General features: G+C 47.3%; 1 protein-coding gene across 1 annotated transcript in view; it reads left to right on the forward strand.

Annotated features, from left to right (window-relative positions):
- Positions 1-2,617: 2,617 nt before the first annotated feature.
- ank2b (ankyrin 2b, neuronal) overlaps positions 2,618-10,379 on the forward strand; it is a 134,412-nt gene continuing 126,650 nt past the window's right edge. The window contains exon 1 of the mRNA XM_070437908.1: positions 2,618-3,209. Within this exon, the coding sequence (XP_070294009.1) occupies positions 3,075-3,209 (135 nt within the window). The 5' untranslated portion in view covers positions 2,618-3,074. The remainder of the gene's footprint in view (positions 3,210-10,379) is intronic.

Consider the following 10,379-nt stretch of genomic DNA (forward strand, 5'->3'; position numbering starts at 1 on the left):
CACACACACACACACACACACACACACACACACACACACACACACACACACACACACACACACACACACACACACACACACACCACATCTTTACTCCCTTCCATCCTTCTTCCTGCATAATCACTAGCAACCAGGTTACATGCAACATCACATCTGTGAAATATATGATTACATGACCATTACTGAGAGCCAGGTTACTCTCTTTAACATATGGTAATAACACGGTAATCCTAGGCTCTTGCTCTCAAGTGCCCCCTGCGGCAGGAGCTCCTAGTCAGCTCAAGTGCCCGGGATGCAAATCCCTAGAAATCGTCATTTAAATGCAGTCCTGTAGAATGAACCCGTATGTACTCTATACGTACATCGTAAGTGTTTTATAGGCATATCCGGAGGACATGCGATGAGATGAGAGTGGTGCTTCGCCAGTCCCCATGCAATTACCCAGGAACAGCTGACCACGTACATCTATTTTTGGATGAACTCAATGTAATTATGTAATGGCCACCAGGGGGCACCATGGTATAGCAGCAGTAACTGTAAGAGGCTACTGCATGGGAGAAGCTGTGTAATAACAAAAAAAACACAACCATAATTGAACCTCAAAGTGCTACTGCTGGGAAACGGTGAAAAGTGTAGTGTTGTGTGGGTTGTAAGGCAATGCACAGCAGGTGACGTCAATGAGTACGTGATCCTTGTTTCAAATAATGGGATTCCAAACAGCAAGGGACGGGTGAGAGTGGTCCTTCCAAATGTGCCGTCTGTGTGTTTCAAGAGGGTCAAATGTGGGTGTACTCCATTCTATTGTACGACATTGTGAAGTTGCCAGTGAACTTTCCCCCATTGTTCTCTTTACCAGCATTGCTTTCAGCACCATGGACAAGGCTTAACATTAAAATGCACACACGATTTTACATTTAAGTCTTATACAAGTCATGTATAAGTCAGAAGGGATACAATACACAGTGCTCTCCGTGGTGCTGAAATGAAGCCGGGAACATTCACTGTCAGAAAGGAGGGTCTAAACCGGCATACTTCATAACAAAACACTAGATGAATTTATGTACCTTATGTACAATTTAGTCATGTTTTGATTCATGTTATGCTGCAGTAGATACCTACATGCCACGATCGCTACAGAGGATGAGCTAGTTGGAATGCAGTGTTACCCAGAAGGATTCTGTCTGTGAGAAAGAATATTGCGCTCACTGTTCTGTTCCTAAGAGAGGAGAGGAGGCTGATTTATCACATGGACTGAATACAATGACACTGAATAGGGTTGAGGAGGGGGGTGGGTCCATTCCTCTCTCTTCCTCTCTGCCTTTCTCTTCCTTATCAATCTCTTTTCACACCCTGTCTTTCTTCTGTTCCTTTATCTTCCTCTCCCTCCCTCCATCCTCTCATTTGATGTCCTCTCTGGTTTCACCCTCAACCTCTATATTTCACTATCACTATTTCTCTCTCTCTCTTTCTCTCTCCCCTCTCTCTCTTTCTCTCTCTCATTCTCTCTCTCTCCCTCTCTCTCTCCCCTCTCTCTCTCTCTCTCTCGCTCATCCCCTCTCTCTCTCTCGCTCATTCCAGTCTCTCTCTTTCCCCCCTCGCTCTCTCCCCCTCTCATTTCCCCTCTCTCTCTCTCTTCTCTCTCTCTCTCTTTTTTTTTTTTTTTCTCTCTCTCGCTCATTCTCTCTCTCTGTCCTGGTGCAACACTAGGTCCACTGACCCTTTGCCAGCACCGTGGGTAACCTGAACCAACCGTGATCTCTCTCTCAGTAAGCTGTGTTGGGTGTGAGAGTGATGTAGGAGTGGATTCCAGTGTAGTAGCACTAGCTACTAGGTCCAGCTGGGGCTGCCTGGCTGGTACAGACACAATATGGCCACTGCTGCTGCTTCTTTACAACCAACACACACTTTACTCCAGGCTTGTAGAGATCATCCAAACATATGTAAGCCTACATATGTGGGAAAACAACATGTAAATGCAGTCATATATGTGCACATTCAATTCAACTACACGTGAGATAATGTCATTCAGTTCTTAAATCCACACATGCCAGTGCATGTTGTTATTTTCATGTTTGGCTGGGGATTGTTATTTTATGGTGTTGCTATTTCCTGTTTCTGACTTTTTAACTCTGCATTGTTGGGAAAGGGCTTGTAAGTAAACATTTCACGGTAAAGCTTACACCCGTTGTATTCGGCGCATGTGACAAATAAAATTTGATTTGATTCATGGCTCCAGGCAAAGAAATGTGTGTGTGACAGTAAGGGGGACATCTGTGTGTATGTGTGAGTGTGTGAGCTCGAGCTGTGAAATCTGCAGCAGCAGCTCACAGTCATCAAGGCGGACTTTACCATTTCCCACTAATGTAGGGGGAAGTAAGGGATTGGATGGAGATTTCCTCTGTGTCCTCTGTGTCCTCCTCTTGATTCGGCTCACATGGCTCCTTCCACCTTCCAACCAAAGAACAGCGAGTTATGCTCTCAACCACCGTAGCCCCCTTCCCCAACCCTTTCTCTCCATCCCCTTCCTCTCTCTCTCTCTATCGCTCTCTCTCTCTCCCGCCCCCATTGCAATATCAGTGAGTGAAGTCTTGTTGTTGGGATGACTGACTGACAGATCCCAAACCTGAAGCTTCCCACAACAGCTGACAGCTCTGCAATTACAGTGGGAGGGGAGGATCTCAGTCTCTCTCTCTCGCTCTCTCTACCCACACATCCACTCTCCAAACGTCAGATGCCGTGTTCCAGGGAGTGGAGCGCTGCATGCAGGGCTAGACCAGTTCATATGTGGTGGTGGCGGCTGGAGGCATAGAGGACTAGCGGCTACACCTCTCTCTCTCTGTTTCTCTCTTATTTCCGTCCTCCTCCTTTGCTATCCTGCAGAGTCGTGGTGGCGGACGACGCAGCTTGAGCGTCTGCCTGCCCTTTGACGGAAAGTCGCCCGCTGGGAATCTACTGAATCAGATTATTTTCAACCCTTCGCTGGCGTTCATATCTTTGGGACTCTGGGGGGGGGGGTGTTTTTAAAAGGTGATTTGGTGTCGGGTTTTTCTGGAAGTAGGAGGTAGCGGGCTGACATGGCACACGCTGCAGCCCACATTAAGAAGGCCAGGGTGGAGCTGGTGGAGCAGCAGGGTCCTGACCTGAAGGCTCTGGAGAAAGCCCGCCAGAGGAGGATTCGCTCCCGGGAACGGGCAGAGCGCAAACGCAAGGTACGAGGGATAGACAGTACGATACCCATCATGCTTCGCCTTCATCTGCCCATCCTCATATCAACACCACCTGATCATAACCTGTCGCGTATTCGCGTACCTGCTCATCCTGCCATCATCATCAACATCATCCAGGTATGAGGACGAATACCTACCTTCCACCATTCCACCCAACTTCCATATCCGAAACCAAGCTATGACCAAGTCCGCCCAGGTGTGAGGAGCCATCCTTCCGTTGCCATCTCTCTGCTATGTCTCTTTTTAGATCCACCACCGCCTAGACCATTCCCTCCACTGCTTACCTGGTCATCTCACCCACCGTGGCCACAATCAAGGAATGTGGAATATCTCTCTCTCTCTCGTTCTCTCTCTGCCACAACCCTTGCAACTAGCCTGGTCTCTTTTCCAACCAATAGCACCACGGACCATCAACATTTGCCACTTGAATCCACCCTAACCATCACTACCTTACCACCCCCACTCCAATAACACATTTGAGTCGTCTGATGTCATCCGGTTTCTGTCACCATTCCTCATTCTCTGTCGTGATCATCATGTCACCTTCTCATCATTCATCAATCACTCCCCTGTCACAATGTCCCCCATGCTCCAACCTGACTCCAGGGGTGTCACCCTCTCCACATCCGTGCCCGGAAAGGTGTCCGTCTCTGCCTATGGACAGGCATCCTCCCTGGGCATCCTCCTTTGACACCAGTCCCTATCTCCGTGTGCCTGTGCTGCAGTCTCCTGGTGCAGTGTCAGTGAGTGCGCAGTACCTTTCGACCCTATTCCCCAAGCTGTCTCATTTGACTGTATTTCATGTACTTCCCCTGATAGAAGTTGCACAGTTTGTGTACTATATTGCACTGGTTCTGTATGTTGAGGTGGTCCATGATCAATCCTGCCTGGGTGCCAGTCTGTTTCTCCACTCTTGACAATGGCGTTGGAGTAGGCAAAAGCACAAACAGATATGGGACCAGGCTATGTTCAATGTGTGTTGACCAATCAAAGTGAGGTGTGTTCACGATCACCACTATACATCTCTGTTCTCTAAGGGAGGGGCAGATGTGCAGGTGTGTGTGGGGGGAGGAGGATAGGGCGGGATGGGGACTAATGTGTGCCGGGTACATGGTGTGCTTACCGTATTGACTGGGACGTGCCGTGCGTAGAGTGACACCCCTGGATCCAGGTATAGATTGAGTGTGTGTGTGTGTGTGTGTGTTTGTTTGTGTGCTTGCTATTTTTCAGTTTCTTCCCAAGCACACAGTGTCCATAGACAGATGAATGTCTTGGCTGTTTCTTAGGAGATTGATGCAGCAGAATTGGAATCACTTGCTCACATTGCAATTCATGACTTATTTTGAGCCTGTACTACCTTGGCCACTGCCATGGTGTGACATTTGTGTGTTCATTGAAGCATTACTCAGTCCATATTTTGTGCCGTGGATATTTTCGGAGTGTGTGTGTGGCTGTTTTTCCGTCTGTCCAATTGATAATGCCAACCGAATAGAAGAAGCAGCAACATTCATTGATAGGCTAACCACCCAGAATAGACTAGTCTGACTCAGATAACACACCCTACATGGCAAAACTAACCCTGAGGCTACTGTGTTCTATATACTAAATACTGTTGTTCGTTTTTAGTGAGGTTTGACTCTTTTACCTGCCTGTTGGGGCGATTTAATCTGTGTTGTTCTTGTGTATTTGCCTCTCCGCCTCTGTAGGCTACTGTTGTTATTGACTGCAGTCAGAGGAGATTATGAGTGGGATTATTGGTCTGCTCTCTCGTAGAGGAGGACTCTAGCTCTAATGGCCGATGTGGTGAACACGAGGATCCTAAAAACGTGTCATAAATTCAATTTGGGGGTTTGGGTCATGATCGGCAAGTGTTTGAAGCAAGCGTCCACCCACTTGCCCAGATTCAAGTCTTTATCTCTAGCAAGCAACGCAATCAAAACCATTTACCTCGTATCAGTTTCGGACCAGTCAGAGGCGAAATCCACACTACTTTACCACTTAATACGAAGCAATGCATTGTGGGCATTCATTCATAAGTAGTGTGCTAGTATGGACATTGGAACGTGTCTGTATTTGGAGCGGTTCAAATTGTCTGCTGGGGGAGACATGACATTACTCCTCATCTGTAATCTCCGCCGTAATGTCCCTGTATGGCATGGTTATGTAACGTAAAACACCGGGAGACACCCTCAAACCGCTGTACCGCTGTAGTACCAGCGACATACAGTGCCTTCGAAAAGTATTCACAACCCCTTTTGTTACGTTCAAGCCTTATTCTAAAATGGATTAAATAAAAACATGTTCCTCAGCAATCTACACACACTACCCCATAATGACAAAGCGAAAACAGGTTTTTAGAAATTTTAGGGAATGTATAAAAAATGTAATACAGAAATACCTTATTTAAGTAAGTATTCAGACCCTTTCCCCTTTGAGACTCTAAATTGAGCTCAGGTGCATCCTGTTTCCATTGATCATCCTTGAGATGTTCCTACAACTTGATTGGAGTCCACCTGTGATACATTCAGTTGATTGGTCATGATTTGGAAAGGCACACACCTGTCTATATAAGGTCACCAAGACTCTTCTTGGAGCTGGCCGCCTGGCCAAACTGAGCAATCGTGGGAGAAGGGACTTTGGTCAACCAGAGATATTCGATCGGGTTCAAGTCCGAGCTCTGGCTGGGATGGTGCCAGGTTTCCTCCAGATGTGACGCTTGGCATTCAGGCCAAGTGTTCAATTTTGGTTTCATCAGACCAGAGAATATCGTTTCTCATGGTCTGAGAGTCTTTAGGTGCCTTTTGGTCGTCTCCAAGCGAGCCGTATCCAGGCAGAGGCTCTTTATGCGCCCAGTCATTCGCCCGTACGACCCCATCCAGACCCAGATTGCTCCACAGTTGCCCCGGTGCCTTTGATAGTTTGCGAATTAACCGCCGCTGTTGTTGTGCATTTGTGTTCAGTGGCAGGACGGCAAAGCGACGAGATAGCTTGCGTGCGGTATAATTCTCCTTCTTGGATGGAGATATGATCACTGGCAGCTCAGTTATCCCCCTCGCTCCTCCTCCCCCACCTTTGGGGAACATCCCATTCACTAGTGGTCCTATGTGTCTCAGTCGTGGGAGAATGGCGCTTACAATGCCAATGGTCTTGGGTTCGGGGCCACCCAAGCCCAAAATATAAACACGCATTAAATAAGTCACTTTAGATAGAAGTGTCTGCTAAATTGCACATACTGTATTATAATAACTTATTATATATTTCTGGTGACCATGAGAGGTGAATGTGAGGTGAATGTCACTATTAAATCAAATCTACTACTTTGAGTAGTCCACCATTACATTATGAGTTCATTGTTGACCAGGCTCTGTACTGTAGTAACCAGGATTTTTTTACTGACTACAGTAGAGCCATTACGTCCGACAGTGGCCTACCACATTATGCAGTACAGTATGAAGAAGAGACACAGGGTAAATACTGATCAATGTTCCTGTGGCTGTGCCGTGTCAGAGTGGCGATGGAGAGGAGGAGCAGAGGAGAGGAGCAACAGGAGAGCAGCAGGCGTCTCCCTGTACTGCGGACACTGGTCAACTCTCTCTCACCTATATCCCCTCTCTCTCTCTCTCTCTTCTCTCTCTCTCTCTCATCTCTCTCTCTCTCTCTCTCTCTCTCTCTCTCTCTGCTCTCCTTCTCTCTCTCTCTTCTCTCTCTCTTCTTTCTCTCCCTCCTCCTTTCTCTCCTTCTCTCTCTCTCCCTACATAAACTCGTGTCCGTCAGGGAAATAACTGACTCGTGCATCACTAGCCTCTAAGCAGACGTTCTCTCTCAGTATAATATCCTAATAGAGCTTCTCTTCGTCCTCGTCTGTGTTACCAAATAGCACAAAGAACAGATGTTTGTCATTTGAGAGCCATGGCTGTCATTTCATTCATTCAACTTTGTATCCGGACTCACCTACTGGTTTGGAGATCAGAGTATATGTCTATCTGTGTGTGTGTGGTGCATGCTTGTTCGGCGGCGCACGTGTTTGCGTATGCCTGTAACACTCCTTCATCTCCTCAATGGCCTGTGCTTGCAGCAGTGTGGTCAAAACCCAGCCCCTTTCTCTCTCTCTCTCTCTCTCTCTCTGTCTCTCTCTGTCTCTCTCTGTCTCTCTCTGTCTCTCTCTGTCTCTCTCTCTGGTGCTGGGCAGGAGATAATGTGTGTTGTAATTCCATCACAGAGGGCTTAACCAGCGTAAACACTAGCCAGTAAACACTACCTGTCCAACAGAGGGAAGGAGAAGATCGATTCAGTGGGAAAACGTCCCGTGTCTCCCACCAGGAGGCCCGGTCCTCGCCCATCATGCCAATGTAGCTCTGTAGCGCCATCTATGTGTTGGTGGTGTATTACCACTGTCCTGTGGAAAAGGAAAAGGTAGCCAATGCTAGGAAACTATGGTTCTACCTGCAACCAAGAAGGGTTCTTCAAAAGGGTTCTCCTATTGGGACAGCCTTTAAGGTTCTAGATGGCACCTTTTTGTGTGTACTTTGAGTTGAAACACGTGCAGTATTATTCGTTACAGTATGAGCTTGCACATTCCCTCGCTGCGTCTGCGTACTGTGGTTAGTATGACGGCGTGGCAGAGCAGCACCTATGCACCATCTCACTGTGGAGCAATAACCCACAGGACAAGTGAGGCTACAGTGAAACTGCTCACCCCAGTATAATACCCCTCACTCGCTCTCTTCCCTCTACGTCTGTAATAAGGCTGCCTCCACTCAAACGCGTATAATGGGAAAAGGAATTAACCCTTTCATCTAAGTAGGGAGGAAGTCCGCTGCGTTTCCTTTCTCCGGGTCTATGTGACCTATTTCTCTCTGTGTTACACACACATGCTCCTGTATCTTTATGGATAGTGGGACCCATACACGTTTTGTGGCCGGATCCCAAAGAACCAGGCGGGGGGGGGGGGGAAATACCACGCTGTGCTTAACCCAGGGAAAGGCACCCGTGTTGGGGTAGAGGGTCCAGGATTTTCACCTGGATGTGGAGATATGGAGGATGATGGGGAGATATCCTTGGTGAAAACTGTGCTGATGAATAATTGCTGCCACATACAGTCGATACAGTAACGCACACGAACCGACTTAGTACACTTACACATAGAGACACACACACACACACACACATCCGTGCGTATGCATACTGGGGCATGCAGACTGGCACACACACTGGCACACACACTGGCACATACACACACACACACCGTCTATCCATATTACCTGCAGTATATTACTTAATAATCATGATATTGGCACAGGTTACAGAGTTCCTCAGTCAGTTCTCACCAACATCGAGAAAATGCGGACTCCCTGCACTGCGGAGTTTTACTTTGTGGAATCCAAAAACGCTGCTTATATTGTCAGAGTCAGAAAATCGATATCTGTGTTCTGAATAGCTTTTCCTCAGACAGTCGTTACCTTGACGCCTCTTTCACTGAAGATCTTCTCATGCTACCCAAATCACACGCTGTATTCTTATGCTTCGCTCTCCGCCCTGGCAAATATAACCCAGCCGAGTTATGGAGCTGCTTAGAGTTACGAAGTGAAATGGATAGATTGATGACTGCATCAACTGTCCCCACGTAACGTACAGTAGTACGGTTTCGTCTAAAGTAGTCAGAAGTGTGCGCCGCGCACGCATACGTGCGTGTATCATAAGGATAGACATGTAGTGTAACTTGTGTAATCTGCCGCTTGGACCCCTGGGCAGTTCAATACTAATCTCTCCGCTTCGTCTGTTCGATGGTCTTTTATGTCCGTTATATTCTGCATAGTGCCTCTCGGCGCTGATCTCTGTACGGCGATGTGCTGGAGTGGCTGAGGTACACAGATCCGGAGTACTACTGCCAATTCCAGTACATGTATGTTGCTGTGCTAGGTAGTGCGTTTATTACATACAGGAATGTGTATCTTAGCACACCCACGTACAGAAGTGTAGGTTATCGCTGAAGGAAGAGGTGTGGTATGTAGGCTTGTACAAGACAAAGGCTCGACAGAGGTTGGCTGAAATGGCCAGAGCTGATAGAGCGAGAGAATATATCATATCATTCAGAGGGTGGTAGTTGAGCTGGATACCAGGCAGGTGTTGACCTGCCTGCATGTGGGTGTGTGTGAGTCACAGGAGCGATACACCTGTTGTCTACCACAGTACATTATCCTGCTCCATTATTCCTCCTGTCTCTATTTGCTGGTGGTCATGATGGTGGTAGTGCTGACCTATAGTTTCTGTGAAGATGAATACTCACCGAAGGGGGATTCCAGCGATTCCAAAAACAATCATTTTGATAAGACTGTCATTTCCCCTCCGTTATGATGTTACACCCTCCGTTATGATGTTACACCCTCCGGTATGATGTTACACCCTCCTTTATGGATGTTACACCCTCCGTTATGATGTTACACCCTCCGTTATGATGTTACACCCTCCGTTATGGATGTTACACCCTCCGTTATGATGTTACACCCTCCGTTATGATGTTACACCCTCCGTTATGATGTTACACCCTCCGTTATGATGTTACACCCTCCGTTATGGATGTTACACCCTCCGTTATGATGTTCGAACCACCGCTTCGTTATGGATGTTACACCCTCCGTTATGGATTGGTTACACCCTCCGTTATGGATGTTACACCCTCCGTTATGATGTTACACCCTCCGGTATTGATTAGCACCCTCCTTTATGGATGTGTACACCCTCCGTTATGATGTTACACCCTCCGTATGATGTTACACCCTCTCGTCCTTTATGGATGTTTACACCTCCGTATTGATGTTACACCCTCCGGTATGATGTTACACCCTCGTTATGATGTTACACCCTCCGTTATTGATGTTACACCCTCCGTATGATTTACCCCTGTATGATGTACACCCTCCGTATGATGTTACACCCTCGTTATGGATGTTACACCCTCCGTTATATGATGTTACACCCTCCGTTATGATGTTACACCCTCCGTAGGATGTTACACCTCCGTTAGGCATGTTTACACCTCCGTTATGATGTTACACCCCTCCGTTATGATGTTTCACCTCCGATGTACTCCGTTATGGATGTTACACCCTCCGTTATGGATGTTTATACCCTTCGTTTATTGGATGTTACACC

Source organism: Salvelinus sp. IW2-2015, linkage group LG37 (genome assembly GCF_002910315.2).
Source record: "Salvelinus sp. IW2-2015 linkage group LG37, ASM291031v2, whole genome shotgun sequence".
Classification (NCBI taxonomy): domain Eukaryota; kingdom Metazoa; phylum Chordata; class Actinopteri; order Salmoniformes; family Salmonidae; genus Salvelinus; species Salvelinus sp. IW2-2015.